Source organism: Homalodisca vitripennis, chromosome 8 (genome assembly GCF_021130785.1).
Source record: "Homalodisca vitripennis isolate AUS2020 chromosome 8, UT_GWSS_2.1, whole genome shotgun sequence".
Taxonomy (NCBI): Eukaryota; Metazoa; Arthropoda; class Insecta; order Hemiptera; family Cicadellidae; genus Homalodisca; species Homalodisca vitripennis.
In genome coordinates, this window is record NC_060214.1 from 84,658,869 (window position 1) to 84,677,576 (window position 18,708).

Consider the following 18,708-nt stretch of genomic DNA (forward strand, 5'->3'; position numbering starts at 1 on the left):
ACAATCATTATATTTAAAAAAAGCAGGGAAAAATTGAGTAGAATATGGTATGAATCACGATCAGATGACGTAGAATATGAAAAAAAGATATTTATATTTATAAGTTCACTGAAAAAATACATAAATATTCAAAAAAAACTTTTGTAAAGAAGTAATGTTTTCTTGATTGAATTTCAATAAAAATTGTAAAAAATATAGTAAAGAAATAAAAAATATATGATGAAAAATACAAATTTAAAAATTTTTTACTAAGACTCGAATTCTGTTTTTTGATTTATTTAAAAATTTCCGCGTAATTGTTAAATATGCATGACTCATTATTATTATTCATTTCTTAATGCTTACAAATAGCACTTGTATAAAAAAATTATAATTTAAATAAATAATAACAATTTTCCACGTAAATAATACAATGTATAATAAAAAATATCAATATTTTGTTTATTTTCAATTTTTCTGCAGTTTTTTTCAATTAAACTACATATTTTTTATTTCATTTCTTCAAAATAGACAAAAAAAGAAAATAATGAGCCGTCAGAGAACCTTTATTGATTAAAAAAATTTCTCAAAATGGTGATTGAAAATTATCAAAATATTTTATTATAACAGCTGAATATTTCTTAGTGAAAAAATACAGTATTTTTAGAATAGCACAAAGTATATTTGATCAAACTTTCAGCTCAATCGACCCATTTTTTTAAAAGAAAAAAATTAAACACCACAAAAGCCGTTTTTTGAATTTTTTGGGGAAATTTTTGAGGTTAGGGCAAAAATTTTTACTACATAAGTTGCAGATTTTTTCATTTCCAATAACTTTTACATTTGACTGTTTTCAATAGGATGCATTTTTTAGTCACAAATTGCAAAAAACCATTTTCACCCCTAAAAACCACCCTTCCTATACCCCCTAATAGACGATTTTGGTTCGGAATGGTTTTTTTTATTTATTTATGATGTATTTGACAAAATTGTGCCATTAGTTTGCTGTAAGAAAACATTTATTTATTTGACAATTTTTAACTGCTATTTCTCCTGGACTAATAATCTACAACAACGTAAAAATAAACTTATACATATTATTTTAACAAATTCCATAGCTGATTAAAATTATTGTTGGATTGCGTCACTAAAATAAAAATACATACGAGTAGTTTTAGTCCGCATTGTTTTCGTGTTATTTTATAAAACAATATTAAGAATTAAAGATCATAAAAGAAAATCTGAATAAGTACGTAATAATATATACTGTCACAATTTTCACCTAAAAATAATGTTTTCTCAGTAATTGATGGAATTTTACCTACTGTACAAACATTTAAACACAAATATCTTATAATCTGAAATAGGTTTCTTGAGAGATATATATTCCATTCACCATATCTAATGGCCAGGTAACCTTCCATTTATAATAGATTATATTGGCACCCATGCCAAAATGTGTAAAAAACACGAAATTTATTGTTAACAATACTTAGCTTTTTTGTATAAGTATATATTTTGAAGTATAGGAAATCGTCCAATATATTCTATAAATGTATAGTTAAAAGTTGCTATTTAAGAATATTAAGCCTAAAAAACTATGTTATGCCTACGTTAAGTTATAATCGTAAAATACTTTTCTATCAAGAGCTGACATAACAATGGATAGGCGTATTAAGTTTTAAAATAAAACTCTTCTTTAGAATAAAAAGAAACCTTGTAACAAATTATAGTAATTAGCCATCCAAAGTTAGTGCAGACTGATTGCATGAGGACTCCTTCCCCTTGATATCAAGATCAAATGATCAATTAGCCTCATCCTTCGGTCAAATACGCCTATATACCAAGTTTCATGTCTCTAGGGCATATATATCAAGGGCTACGTGCACTAAAATTATACTCAGAATAGAGTAAAATGCATAAAATACCTGGAGTGCAGCTTTTTACGCCTGATTTTTAAATCAGAGGTTTTGTCTGTTCAATCAAAGACATATTGTAAAGTAGTATTTTTAACGGTGATTATCCGTATTTTCCTGTGAAAATGTATAATTATGTTTGTGTTCAAGTTGTTTAAACAGAACCTATAGAGGGAAAATAATGTAATACTGATAGAAAACTTAATTTTTTAGGGAAGTTTTCAGGATAAAAATGTTGAAGGAAATTAAAGACGTGTTTTTACTTTTACTTCCCTGTTACTGTCAACTGACAAACACTATAGCCTCTGAACCAAGTTTATAGCGATTTCATGTAGACGCACTTTTCTTTGTCCTGGGTCGTTTGATAGATGAAAATGGAGAATTTTATTGACCCAATGAAATTACTGAGAGCGTACCTAGTTTTCTTGCCTCTTTTCAGCGGTCAGTAACTATGCTTACCCTGGGACTCGCGGAGGTGTAGAGGGTGTAACTCTCCATAAAGGTATTAAATCCAGATGCCGTTATGGCCTTGAGAAAACTGTTAACATGATCAAATATCTCAATGCTTTTACGTATACTTTTTTCTAAATATTTAAATTTTACTGTTTTTCACCACCGTAAAACTAGTGTAAAGGTAATCGCTAACGATCTCCAAAATTCCATAGACTGTCACGCACCATGGTCGAACTCAGTGTTTTATATATAGAAGATTAACCACATGGGAAACTTGATTTCTTTGAATCAGCACCTTTTTAGATATAATGCAAATATAAATATAATTCGGAGAGACAGAGAGCAAGAAATGAAAGTTTTTAAGCTTATCTAAAGCGTAGCCAATTATAGATGTAGCATATGCATTCTTAATTTTTAATGTATTTAATTATATACGATGAAATAGACATTTATTAAAACGCAAAGGTCAATATACTGGATATACTATAAAAGTGAAAACCTACAAAAGTAATTGTACTACAAAAGTAATTGTCGAAAGCTAATTGCATAGAGGAAACAACAAACCGAATATACCAAGTCGTAAAGTTGGTGTATTTCAACTGTCGTACCGCTGCGTGAAGATGCAACAGTTAAGACACATAAACATGGGGTGATCTTCGCAATAATTTTATTCCATTCATACCACTTGTATAAGATTACAATTTGGTTTAAAGCAGAGCAGTTTCTACCATCTAGATTAGTTGTATTCAATGTTCATTTGACATTATTTTAGAGAATTTTGTATTTTATGTATTACACATAGTACATAATTTATACAATAGTATAAATATATTACTTGTGTAATAGTAAAGGTCTACAACCAAGCGGTCATAGATTAGACTGTTTGATATAAAAACTTGGGTTTCGTCTCATTTTACTTTTACACGTTATGAGGGATTAATGAAATTAATACCATGCGTGTAGAAAATGACCTTTTCTACATAATATTATGTAATAAAATTTTATGGTGCTGTATAGTAAAAATACATCTTTGATTAATTTTACAAGACATTATTTATCGATACCCCTAAGTTTTAAATATTACGAGAACTTTAAAATACGTGCGCAGCTACAAACTTAAAACATAAATCATACTTTTCGAGACTTTGTAAATGGTATATTTCTATAGAAATCCTAATTTAAAATTAACGGTAAAACACTGAAATTATCAAAATTATTATTATACTGTAATCTTATAATAAACAGATGGATTTGATGATAATGAAATTAACACAATCCGAGAAGGTTCCGAAATAGTGTAAAGATTTATTTGGAAATTATAAAGATGTTCGTCATCATTTATCCGTATATATTTATGACTACACTACCAGGGAAAAGTGTTGTGATTAATTGTTTGAAGCGCTGAATTAAGAAAAAGTAGAAATATTTACAACGTTCATAGTATTTCACTGAAAATAATGATCCCATTCGCTGTTTCCAATAATGCTACAGTTGCTACAATCTCGGGTGATCGAACCCTCAATAAGGGGATTAGTGGAACCCTCAATTACCGTTTCAGAAATTTCCTCTCTAGAACCCCACCGTAACGTTTTTAATTCTGATGTTTCTCTGTTTTCATCCATATAGTTTAACTAAAAAGCGTAATATAACACCTTGGGAGTCCAGGGTGCTATGCGCTAAAATATACTGTTGTGGATACAAATTACTTAATAATACCGGGAAATATTTTTTTCGGGTTTTAAACAAGATAAGGCATAAAGGTCTTGGAAAATGTTCATTTAGACAAAATCTGAATCGTACCAGATCCACGACCGGTCATCAATTATGCTGGATAAACATAAAGTGCAATCTCATTAAGATTATATATATGTGTGTGTGTGTGTGTGTGTGTGTGTGTGTGTGTGTGTGTGTGTGTGTCTTGATATTATATAACTAAAATCTTAACTAGTGTGATAAAAAGTCATAACTTAGAAACATTGTTCATTGTTTAAATACAAAAGTTTTAATAGAAAAATTTAATCTTACGCCTTATCAATGAGACAGCTTTACTAAAATAACTATATTGGACATTGAGCAATCAACATGTTTATTGCATATAATTAATCAATCTAACATTATAAACTTAGGTTATTATTGTGAACCGATTTTTAAAACTATATTAACGAGAAAATATTCGAAAATATATGATTTACCTACCAAAAGTATGTCTTTAGATTATACTACCTACGTTAATCCTGTTCATATTGAAGGCATGCAATGCTCTACACAGTATTTGTATGTTCAATGAATAAGAAATAATAATATGAATTTAGATCTCCATCATATCACTAAAGCGTTTAATTATTTTGTTTATTAAAATAAAAAAAATATTGCTAATTTATTAAAAATACATGTTTTGACATTGTCAAAAATCCTGGATTGACCCTCTGTAATGTTTAATAGTATTTAACTTCTGGTAAATATTTTTATATTTTAAATTGCACTGTACAGCGTTTACTGTAAGTACATATAAATTCTTTTAAAAACGTATCAAAATGTGCTTGTAATATGTAAAAATAACTTCGCTGTATTTTATTATTTTGGGACCTAACAAGGGGCGAAAAACAAAAATAAAACATTTACTAGCTTAGCTAAATGCATTAATTGAATTCAACTCTAAATCAACAGGCCTTTATTTGTCATCAAGTATCGAGCCAGTAGGTAAATTGCATTTCCGTGTAGTGCATTGAATACGATTTAACACAAATACTCAACCAAAATAAACTTTTATTGTAAACGAAACAGAAAAACTTTTGATACAGTATTTAATATGAAATAATTATTTAATTAAATTTTAACTAACTAACAACAGAATATCACACGCACGCGCCCACGCAAGAGGATGTATATGATTAAGTTGGATATACAATTTGAATCCATACCTCATGTCATTATCAATATATCAAATAAACAGATGGATATAGAAAAAGGCAAAATAATTTACCTGTGTCAAGCTAGTGATTGTTAATCTTCAATCACCATATTTCATGGGTAGACTTATGTATCTAGAAATGAAGTTTCATGAAAACCTTTTAATCTACAAAATAAATACAATACAAGATAGCTTTAACTATTATACATTCTCGTTTTTGTTATGTAAGTTAAGTTTCAAAGCAGAGGTAAATAATATAAGTTTATTCAAGCTAGTGAGACCACTCTAAAATATCAAATATTTAATTGACTCACCGTTTTAATACTTTTAATGTTTAACTATATACTTTTAAGTCTTCAAATTCATCATAAAAATATGATTTTATGATAGTCTATACCTGTATTATATAACAGGTTAAGTCTAATGTAATTGTACAAAATTGCTTAAAAATGTATTTATTCAGTATTATTCTCGTTTCAATAACGTTTCATATAAGAAACACTGTAAAAATATTCAGTGACACGCATCCACCTCAAATGGAGTCACATTAAAAATTAACTAGCTCAGTGTATCTTATTTAAAAGTGAAGTTTCATGCAAAATGATAAATCTATTAGTTAGGTAGTTTTTAAAGTATTGTATGCACAGACAGGCAGATACACAAAAAAGCAGCATTACCACTCTCTGGATCACTTTTGTTTATAATTCAAAGTGAAATGCAGAGGGATATCCCTTTAATTTATTTATTTGTAATAAATTTATTTTCAAGTTCACATTTCTACATCTTTACATTTTATGTTTTCTATTTTAGTCCAATTTCATTTTACGCATCACAATATGTTCACTTTATTAAACTATATATTACACGTAATATTATGCTATGTTACCAACAGAGAACTCCATGCAGGAGTGCAGCTGGCAGTATATATTTAAAAATCCTATAGTCATTAAATTATTTGCGTTAAACTTTCTTGAGTTATGTACTTTGTTAAAAGCAGTACTGAACTCGAACGTGCACATCATTACAATTACAACATTGAGGTAGCAGGGAACACCAGAAAGCAGCCATTGGTCGTAGTGTGTAATAGCCTTTTTTATTAATTTATGTGACTGGATAATAAAATACTTCGTTACGTTAAATCTGATGTGGGTATAAATACAATACTGGACAAAATAGCAAGGAACTTCAGAAGTGTGACGGTAGTCGATGCTTGTAAAATCCTACAGTTATTTATAATATGGATTAAACATGGAAGTACATTGTAATATTATCTCTTTCATGTTCATGATTTCAATATCTCACATCAGGGAATTCTAGTATGTAGCCGGCGGCCGTGGGCTTGTACAAACTAATAATTATTGATTTATATGTTTAAAACATGCTAGTACTTTGTTACTTTTACTTTTATGTGCGTATATTTAGAAAATCTGGGCAGCCGGGAACTCCATAAAGATGCTGGCAGTTCTTACATTCTTTTATGTTTATTTTTGCATAAAAATAAACTTCATTGCACATCCTTCCTTTTGTAAAAGTATTTAGAGTAGAGTAAAGTATATATCCGGTCTAAATATTTCAGATTGTACATAACATTAAATTGAGTTTGCATATTTACGGAAACGTATTTTGTAAATAATTGCGTTATTTACATCAAAAATATATTATTGAATGATATATAGAAAACAATTGTCCTAGGATTTACGTTTAGATTGCTTTGGACTTATAATATACAAAAGCTGCAATAAATTTTAGTTTAATACTTTTTTTAATAAGGAAAATTTCCTAAATCACTTTAATAATAGAGCATTAGTAATGGTAAATATTTTAATTATTACCACACTACAGTTTTGTTGTAAATGGTTAAATAATGTAGTTTAGTTGTTGCTTGTATAAAACATTACAACTCCTTGTACATTTCACTGTGTATTAATAATATTATAATCATTTTATTAATATATGAAACTGTTTTTATATAAATAAACTTAATTTAGCATTAAGTTATTGTTTTCAACTTATTTACGTATTGAGAAATAGAAAAGTTTGAACTTTTAGTAAGTAACATATTTTAATATTTTAAGGTCCCTTCATTACTATAAATAATGAAACAATAACAGTTGTAAATATGGCAGCTATTAATACACTAATAACTATACAACGCACGGGAGAGAGTCACCAGTGCCCAGTGGCTGACCGCGGATAACGGTGATTGTGAGTGCGGTCTCTGGTGAATGGACCTGTGGTAATAATAAATGGACCGTTTAACTAGATGGTAATTGTCCATTGTCCTGTTAACTGGTTATCAGTGCAATTGGCCCATATTTAGCGCTCAAATCATTTGAGGCAGAAAAATTCCATTACTAATGTGTTAGAGCGAGGGTTTTGTGTGGAATATTTGTTGGGCCGTAAGGTAATTTTGGTATTTGTAAGGAAGTTCATTTTAAAATTACATGTAAGGCATGTAATGTTTAAATAAATTATTTATCTTTTGACGGAAATTCTTAAAAATCATTGGAAATGCCAAATAACAAGTTGGTTATAAATCGATAAGATCCCAACAGAGGTAATACAAGGACAATTAATACGCTTTTGAACCTCACCTTAAATAAATTATTTTTTAAGTATCCAAACAATAATTAAAATTAATATGAAGTAATATTAAAACTTTAATTTCCTATGGACAAAATAACAATTTTCACAAAGCCCGTACTCTCTAAGTTGTTTACTAATACCATGGGATAATTAGGAAAAGAACGGAGACCTGCAACAAAGTTTATAGATACAAAAACTATGTCTTCATCATTTAGATGATAGTCATGGCTATGTCCTATTTAATAAGAGTCAACACCGCCAGTCAATACTTTTTCACATAGGCGGCAGTTAAGATTAATTGACATTTTTAAACATCCTAACTCATAATGTCTTTAATTTTTTTACAATAATGTTGTACTGAAAATTGAATTGAATTCATTTAAGATCATAATGTATCTCTATAAAAGCATAAAGTCATCTAATAAACATTTCAGCTACAAATTGTATGTATTTATAAAATTATTACATACGAACAGTTTTTTTTTACTCTTCATATTTTGCGCAACCACATGTTATAAAGATCTCTAAGTTTAATTAATATACTTGGTTGACCAGAGCGCACTGAAATAGGTCAAAGCATTTTAGTGCACATATAACATTTATAGATTAATTTAATTAATATATTCATGTAAAATAAAGTTATAGAATATTTACATAAGCATTGTTATTTATCGATCCTAATGTTTTTTTTTTGGATTCAATTTATTTCGTTTCAATAAAATGTGGAGCATGTAGGCTAATTTGATAGGTGACAGTAAATAAGTTTTATGTGAACTATGTGTTTTATTGGTGTTATATTGTTTTAGAAATAAAACATATCGTAAAGGAATCTAGTACTTCAGAATAATTTAAATGTACGCTACATTACGGTCGCGAAACAGGCTTCGCTGAGGTAGAATGAAATTCTCCAAGGTTAATCGTATGTATTCATCCTGGTTGTATAAGAGCAATTTATTAAATAGTTATGTCTTCTTTACCCTCTGATTCTTTTGGTGTTATTGAAAGATTCTTAAGCTAACTGCTATAACCCGCGGTCCCGAATGCAATATTAAATATTTATGTCCTTATATTACTTAAAACACTTACGAAGTAATATGATAGCAGTTTTACAAGGATAAGTAAATATTAAATCACATAAATGTTATTTTGGTATTCATCGTTAAGAGGATCATACTTTAACCCGACTGTTATGCACGTATATGAGTCTTTTTTTGTTCTATTCAGTTATATTTAGAATGCTACTTATGAGTCTACCTTTTTAGCCCCGATCAAGAAAATACAAATAAACAGGTAAAAAAGTGCTTGATTTCTATATCTTACTTCCGGTTGAAGGTATTTATAGTGCCATAATAGATTTTGCCTTGTTTTTCCAATGAAGAAACTATATATACGTAAGTAGGGCTGAGAAGGGAATCATTTTCTAGGAGGAAATCGTATCTACTTCCAATTTTATCCCCCTTATTTATATCTGCAATAAGGGGGAAATTTTTGTTACGTTTCTAGAAAGCAAGAATAATTAAACATTCCCTTATAATGTTTTGCTTGATAGAAGCATTTTTGATTTTTGTACTGAAGTCTTGGAAAGAATGTATCTTTGAACCATATTGCCTTAAATACCTTATCAGATACCTTCATTCATTAAGGTTCATTTAGTTATAGTGTTTAAATAATCACATTAAATGTTAAAATTTGTTGCTAGCTAGATCTGGATTAAAATTAGATATTACTTTGGCTTTGCTATTTACATCATATTATTGAGCATTTTATGCTTAAAATTTAATTTACGAGGTAAAAACATTTATCGCCACCATGTTGAAATTCAACTGAAATTGTCAACTGTTGTTTAATGTCAGTTAAATTTGGATTGTAAGCCAAAATATAAACTATTATCTCAATTTTAAAACATTATATGTAGCTTCCTGAGCTTTCATTTATACAAGCATTCATCGTGTTGGAATAAATATTTTAGAAAAACAATTAGCGAATTTAACAAGATAGATGTTAGCAACCCATTTAGTTATTTTTTTAATTCTTTATTTTAACGAATATGGACTTGAGTGGACCTTTAGTGTATTTTTTGATGCCTCGGAAGTGTAGCCATAGTTCATTTAATTTTTATTTCAATGAATTTTATAAACACAATTTCTAACCTATTTGATTGCTTAATTTATTTTTGGTAGATTTCATAGGCGTGGTATGAGGCTTTGTATTACCATATCAGTTTCTGACGGGATCTTATCGGATTATAACTGACCTATTGTTATTATGTATTTCCAATGATTTTGAAGGATTTATCGTCATGTGCTAATTTGAAAAGTATCAAATCGTTACATTTACACAATGATAAACATAAAAGTTTTGGTATGAGAGTTTAATATATAGATATGAATTGAAATGTTTATACACCACACCAATATGAAAAATGCTGCATAAATGATATAAAAGACTTAACAGCAGGGTTTTGTTGATCGATTTTCGTATCTGCCAAATGACTTACATACTTTGTTAATTAGAGAAAAACAAAAGAACTATTTTTCATTTCTGTATCTTGGGGTATTTAATACCACCGTCTTCAGGAAGTTTTAAATCTAAATCTATATATAACCAAAAAACTATAAAAAGTAAAACAAGAATCAAGAATACATACCTGTAAATGTATACATACAGTGCATATCATTTGATAAAGTCCTAGCTGATGTGAAATATTTCTAGCTTAATCTTGGTGAAACAGTTGATTTTTATAAAGAATGGAATAAAAATTAGTCATTTTTAAAAAGTTTTTTAGCAATAAATCCTCTTAGATGTAATGGATTTTTTTTTCAATATGATTTGATAAGCTTGCCCTATGTGGTTTAATGTTAATCTCTTGTAATTTTCATCAGGGCAAGGTGATATTTGGTGTATTCCTTTTAATGTAAAACACTCCTAAATTTGGTCTTGTTTGTGTTTTTTTTTTTTTCCCTATCTTTATGGATAATATCAAATTTATGCCCTATCGTACCAGATACTAAATGGTAAGTTTTTTTAATCAATATATAGCTTAGAGCACAATTTGCAATTATTTTGGTACATTATATGTTTTCATGTATCATTATCTTCGATTTTTCAAAATATAGGATAGGTCACTCCAGTGTTACTGCTACTGAATTCTCTTGAAGAACTCAAACATTTACACGTTTTTAACACGGATCACTACCATTTCTCATATTGATCATAGATTTGGGAACTCGTGTATTATTTTTTCTATCTTTTAAAAATTACTCTTTTGCATGCTGCTTTTAGCATAAAATTTGAAGTGTTAGGGAAACTTTGTAATAAAATAATTCCAATTTGTATAGTATAATTATATTGTGTGGACCATAGAATAATTGAGTAGTAAATTTTGGATCTTTTAAATAACAATAGGATCCTTTTGGACGTTTTGGTTTGTTATTTTAATTTTTTTAAACTTTCTCACGGTAATTGAAATATTTGAAGATGAAGTCAATGTAGTTTAAAAAATCAGCTTTGCTGCTATAGTTTCTTTGCACTGACTGAAAATTAGTTTTTGAACCTAAATTTTGGACAAACTTGGGTGACAGCTGGAGTAATAGGTAATCCATATTGTGAGTCTCTGTAATTTTTAATTTATTTTATAGAAATCCAGATTTAAGAAAAAACATCTACGTCTAGAAACGTAACTTTAGATTTGTAAATATGCATCTAAATTTGAAAATGCGGCCTATGCGTATTTATGGAGAGTTAAACACACCATAAAATAAGGTCGTTCTTGTATAAATATTAAAAATAAAAATACAAAAAGGGCCTATTTGCTCGAAATACTGGATATGTTTCCCTCCTCTTTGAGAACTCCACTGACTGACATGAGTTTTGTAACGGCCACCGCTTCCGTGCCTTGCTCATCTACAACAATTTTGGCGGTGTGGATGGCCTTATCCAATTTAAACTCATTAAACTTTTCAACAAGGTCACTGAGGTCGACAAACTCAAGTAACTCATCTGCTCCAAAATCCTTTAATACCTGAAAAAATAAATAAATTGGTATTATCATTACACTGAAACATATGGTTTAAAATCATAAAATACTAGACGATTGATGTCTATAATGCTCTTATAATTATTAATCTGTGAAACAATTGCATTATTTGTAACTTATGCTACTGGTATTTTTTAATGCAAATTATTTATGCACATTTTGGTGGACAGAAAGCTTCCTGTTGATTTTAATGGTATTTAATCAGTATTTGCAAAAGATCTTTATAAGTATAAAATAACCTTAATAATTCATACAGTAGAAAGTCTACGTAAAATATATTCGTTGTGTAATAACCTCCAGATGGTCTTTCAATAGGTCTCTTACCAGAATCGCGTAATTTTTGTATTGCAAAGTTACATACAGCTAGGTGCTATTTAAAGTAGACAATGAATTTTTATTCATTTGTATGCATGTGGAAAGTCCACAATTTATCGAATGTTTATCATCAGCCACGATTATTATGGTAGCAAACGCTGTCTTTATCGTTATTAATAAACTTACTGGTAAGAGATCATATTTATTCTCAGTTTTAAACTTAGGAATAATAACATCCATTTTTTTCATAGGACTGTCTAAGATCTCACTTAGAATCTTCTCTTGACGTTCATAAGTTAATGATCTCAGTAAATCCTTGTACCGCTGTTGCATGAGATTGTTCAGGCAAAATTATGAACATGCTGATATCATCCCCGTCATACGGAAGCTCCAGGCCATGTATTCCATAACTGCTAGAAAATACTAAAACAAATACAAAAAATCAGATATTACGTGTTGTGTATAGTTAGAAGTTAGTTGTGTATAGTTTCTGAAATTAATTATTTATTTCGGTAAATTACTAGGGACGGTCTATATTAAAATATATAAAAACTGCTGTGTATGTATATTTACGGTGTTATAACCAATATACTCATATAGTAATACTAGCGTTCCAAAAATACATTTATTATCATATTTCCTAATTTTTTTATTTTTTATTAAAATTTAAGTATTTGAATTTTACTTACAGAAATATATACACGTGAGTTTATTGCTTCTTTCTTTGGTACTAGCTGTTACCCACTGTTTAAAACTCAATTTTGTACATTCAATCCTTTTGAACCATTTTGTAAAAGTACATTTAATATAACACGATGGAGTCAAATGTCAATTTTTTCAAACATAAGCAAGCATATATAACGATCTTTTTGTTGCAGCTTTATGGTTCAGTGTATTAAAGATTAATATGAATATTATATCATGTTTTGCTCGTGTAGAAGCATTTTTGGTTCACATTAATTATATTTATGACGCGCCGTAGAGAAGTTTGCCTTAATTTTTAGATAAAAAAATACTAATACATAGATCTCGGATACCTATTACAGTCACAAAACCCTGACCTTTAACTTTGTAATATAGGCAGTTAGGAGCTATTACTGTACTATACTTGAGTTTTTATAGTAGTCTAGGTGAAAAAATGTCCATAGATGTTTATTTCTAGTCGTTTTAATTCACTTACAGTGTCCCAGTAAAGTTGAAGATTCGTTATAACCCCCGATCAAACGGCAATAAACGTATATCGGCTGGTTTTTTTAGCCACTTCTGTAAAAGAGTGTCTTCTTCCTGCTATTTAAATTTACTTTCGCTTTAAGGTATTTCTAATGCCATAGTTGCAATGTTATCGCGATGCAGAAAATATATACAAGTACGGAAGAGTAAGAAGCCTATTACGGTCTAGAATAAAATCTTGTTAATTTAAATATAAGGAGAACATCCTTATTAAGCTCCTGCAGTAATATTTTTTAATAACGTTTTATACGAATTTGCGTTATAGAGGTCTTTGTGATATACGTATCTTAGTCTAGAAAGTATTGGATCGTTGAGGCACATTTTAAATGTCTCTAAATGTTTTTTTTTCTATTTACGTCATTGATTTTTCCGTACACATTTACAATATTGAATGGTTATTTAGCTATTTAGGTAGGAGAGGAATATGGCAAATTTAGGATCATTATACTCTATTAAAAATACTTTAGTAATAAATGATATAACTAACGCACATTTTTTTCATTATAACTATCAACTACAGATTTGTATAGACTAGCAATCAGATTTTAATGAATGAAATATTTTTTTATGATAAAAGTACATATAAGTTTATATATATATATATATTAAATTTGTATAAATGGCAAAGGTTTTATTTTCAAATACATATAATTTTTAAATTTAATTTAATATATATCTTAATTTAAAAATGTATCAGGAGATAAGCTAGTACTATTATCGTCCTTGTTTTAATTTTATAAGCACATTTTATTCTTGTCAACGCAGTAAATAGCTCAGGGTTTCTAAAAATAGACCACTGTTTTGTTTCCAATATATTGATCGGTAAATCCTATTTTACAAGACACTATGACATATGAGAAGTAATCGTATGGAACGCTATACAAAATTGATTTGAATAAAAATTACGTACAGCACATAACAGAAATTCATAGTAGATCTGAGCAATACTTAGGAATAGGACTAATATCCATTGGAACCACTTATAGTCAAAACAGGTTTAGCCGTACATATTTCGCTTTGAAGACAACTTGTTAATTGCTAAAGCTTGCTTGATGGAAACAGAAGTGATAATATACATTGACGGTGGCGGCTTAACAGATTCCTTCATATTGCATTGACCAATGTTGATGCAAAGGAGTATCTTTTTAATGCGTTTATGATAACTAGGGAATACAAGGTATAAATTAGAGACAAGAATTGAGTGCTGAAATGTTTAAGATGGAACCAATACAGGCGGAATGGAGGTAGCAAAACATATATCTCTTAGAATTACATCCGGTATTAAACACACGTCTAAAATTAGAAACAAATATATATCTGCATACTTAGAACCCACAAAACTCACCGGCTCTGAAACTACTCCTCTGTTTCATCATTTCAGCTTGTCTTGTAGATCCATCAGCCATGTAAAAATCTTCAGGGGAAGTCTTATCTTTATTGAATCTTGACTTCCATAATCCTTTGAAGTACACGGCGTTCACCTTATAACAGTTCGCAATGATCAGTAATTCTGTCTCATTTCTTTAATCTTTAAATGCATTGATAAATGGCATTGTTATGAATTCACCGTTAACAAAGGAAGTAACTGTGAAAGTAGAGTGGGAATGATGAGTAAGATTCGTTTTCCCATCTCAGCCTTGACTCCTCGAGTCATGAATGTCTGAAAAGTTCCAACAAAATTCGCTGGCGAAGAAGCAAAAAACAAACCTTGTTCTTTGTTTGAACATCAGAGCCACCTGGATTGAAAAATATCGGCGAGTATAAAATATGTGAACAGTTATTTTGATCATCTAAATTTTTTACTCCTAATATAGCTACGTTAAACAGTAGTGTACTATGTAAGTATGTGTATTTGCAAAGCATCACTCAGTCTCTTGGTTATATTTTGTTGTGAAATGATCGGCGTATATGGAGGGATACAATAATATATTGAATCTTCAATACATAATTCGTTGATTTACTAGTAAAAGCTATCACTTTCTGTCAATAATCCAATTACATACGATACTATTTACTGTTATAAGATAGAGTTCTCGCCTTCAAAGAGATATTTTCCTGTTAGTAATAAGTGACAAAACTGTATAGTGATTCTGTTATATATCAGGTATTACTTTTTAGCACAGATCATTGATAACAAGTATGTTCCACGAATTTGTATAAGTTAATTAAACATTTAATATTTATATATTCAGAACAAAATCGATTTTTTTTGAAATGAAAAATTATTTGACTGTTTACTTAAGGGAATAGTTTTAAGAACTTGTTTGTAAAATGTTTATGGAACCCTTATAATAAAATACTTAATAAATTATCAAATATATTAGTTATTGTACAAATAAATCAAAATTTGAAAAGTCCACCACCAGTTAAAAGTGAAACTAAGTTATAAAGGCACATATTTGCTCTCAAAATAGTACATGATATTTATAACTTTAGCTCTACAACTTACCAATAGTAGCGATGTGGACTTATCTAGAAATCCCTCTGGTATACAATCCACAATCATGTTTTTGGTTTGCATTTCTATCCATTTATTTATATTTTTACGCGTATTCTCCAACTCATTTTTAAAGTCTGCTGTAGAGTATTCAGTTAAAAAGATATGTTTTACGCAATCTCTTATGCCAATGCCCTGCTGTATGTACATTTTATTGGCTCTGTCGAGTTTCGTAGGCATTTCTTGGATGTTTATTCCACACATTGTGATCTCCTTTTAAATCGTAGGATCCAACTACATCATTTTTAGTCTGAAAATGATATAGGTGTTTAAATTGATGCATAATATACTTAATAGCTTTAACATTGTGAATAGTTTAAAGCATAATCTAGTGCTAAAATTTATTTATTTATTATTTATAAAATATTTCTTTTATATTTACACTTAGTTGTACATGGAGATTAGTTATACTAAATTTATAGATATTTGTGTACTCTTGACATAATCACTCACAGCATTGTCTAGATACCTGCATTTTTTATAGATATTAATCAATTTTAAGGTAACAAATAACAAATAATAAAGGAAAAGTATAAACAGAACAATGTGTTCTAGGTTTTGAATATATTTTATTTTTTAATTGTCAAAATACGTGGGGTATAATGCCGAGCAATGGAAAAAATATTAATTTTCTGTTTACAAATAAAACCTTGTGTAGCGTTCATAAAGCTACATTGATTTATTTTTTTAAATTAAATCTTAAATTAAATGAAAATTTTGGGATCGAATTATTGGGATTTAATTTTAGATTAGATTGTGAAACGTCAGGGTAAAAACGAACATGTAATCCTTTGGCAAGTTAGTACTAATAGTTTTTAAATTGTTAGGAAGGCGGGTTGACTGCCTTGAATTGATTAGAACTTGTCTTGTAGCGAAAATTATTCTCCTTGTTTGTTACAGCTGGACCAATGAGAGAACACAGCGGATTTCCTGCAAAGTAGATTGGAAACGGAAGTATTTAAGCGCCCGCTAATAATTTTCGCCCTTCTTTTGGTTATTTTCGTGAGTTAAGTTAATTATAGTGCGCCGTGTTTTTAAATTTTTTTTTTCGCGAGGGATTTTGAGGTAAGCACCAAATTTATCGTACGTTTTATTGAAATTGTCTTCCAGTTTTGATATTAAATTAATTTTGTTGTATTTTTATAGGTAAAAATTAAATTCATAGAAACTACAGAGCAATCTGAAAAACTTATTCTCGAGGAACAATAGAGTATAATAGAATCATACATATATATTTATTTATATTTGGTTCATACTTGCAAGAAAAGTGAATTAAAATTGAAATTTGTTAATAACTTTAATTGAGATTTGATAATATTTAATGGGAACTGTTTTATAGTGATATGTTAATTGGTAACTAATTGAACTTTAATAATTTTTTTGAGAGAGTTGTAATCTGAATTGCAGATACTTGAAAGTTAAGGTTCAACTAGTTGAAAGATAAGTTTAAATTTTTATTTTGAATTTTGAGTAAACTTAGAAGTGAATATTTTTATTTTAGTTATTTCCAAGGAGTATTTGATTTTTATTTTAAAACTTAATGGTTTTATTTTAGAAGAGATCTCTGACTTTTAGTTTGATATATTTTATTAATATTTTTATTTCTTGCCAAAGGAACTTTTTAAATTTATTAAACGGGTTGTTAATTCTTTGTGGAAAATAGAATGATACAATCTTTCTGAAACGTTGAACTTATTAATTTGACAGTTTAAAAATAAATCCATTATTTTATTTAGAACTGTGATTTTTATTTTAGACAAACCAGATTATATATAATAGTTAACAAATTTAGTAATAAATTGTACTAAATATTCACTAGGAGCTTACTAATAAAAAATATTTTATATCGTCTTGGATGTCTCATTGATGATTTAAATATTAATACTCTGGATATTAATATCCACAATCCAAGTCGTTATACCTTGGTATATTCATTACTATACCAAATTCATTGCTAAAAATCTACTGTACTTTCGTATAGTATTTCATATTTTTGGACCTGAAAAAGAGGACAGATTCCAATGCTCGAAACTTAGAATTTGGATTTTTGTGAGAATAGAAATGCAAATGCTAATAATCCAGCTATTATTTACATAAAATATCGTCAGTAATAAATTCTAAATTATATCTTATAAATGTTTTACAAATAAAAGCTAAACTTTATATTTTAACAGAAAACACAGTAATATCTCTTTTGGATATTAATGGAAGTATGAAATTAAAAACCTTAATTTATTAAATAATTCTGTTTATAGGATCACTGTTTTTTGTATAAAAAAGCGCTAATGTAATAATTATTTACCAGGTTATGAGGTATATGAAGAAATTTTCTTAAGATCTCCTCAGAAGAGCCAGAGGTTGCAAAAAATAATAGCTGGAAGGCCCGGAATATGCTGTGCGGTGAGAGGAATACGTTCTGGGTCGGGTCCTTAGAGGCTACAGAACGTAGTAGGTCTACTGCCAGCTCCATGCGACTGTTCCTCAGCGTCTACATTTGGGCGTCACCGACAGACACTACAGAGAGCGGACACTGCTGTGCCACCACAGACAATGGTGCAGCCAAGCTAGCGATGACCAAGAGATGTATCTAGACATCGTTAAACGATCTTTACACAAGTAATTACAAGATTTTATCTAAATAATTTTCCCCAATTAGTATCTTTTTATTGAAATCTTGCAATTAATTAAAAATTAAAATTATCTTAAACCATTGCGCATTAATTTTAGTATGGAAGGCTTTATCACTATGAAGAACTTTCTGAAAGTTTATTTTTATTGGCTGATT

At 28.9% G+C, this 18,708-nt stretch overlaps 1 protein-coding gene across 1 annotated transcript; it reads right to left on the reverse strand.

Moving 5' to 3' along the window:
- Positions 1–11,650: 11,650 nt before the first annotated feature.
- On the reverse strand, positions 11,651–15,932 carry LOC124368256 (antithrombin-III-like). Its single transcript, XM_046825532.1, has 4 exons — positions 15,876–15,932; positions 14,772–14,907; positions 12,519–12,619; positions 11,651–11,866 (listed from the first exon to the last, which is right to left on the reverse strand). Exons 1-4 carry the CDS (start codon positions 15,930–15,932, stop codon positions 11,651–11,653), a joined length of 510 nt encoding a protein of 169 aa, XP_046681488.1.
- Between the last annotated feature and the right edge of the window lie 2,776 nt (positions 15,933–18,708).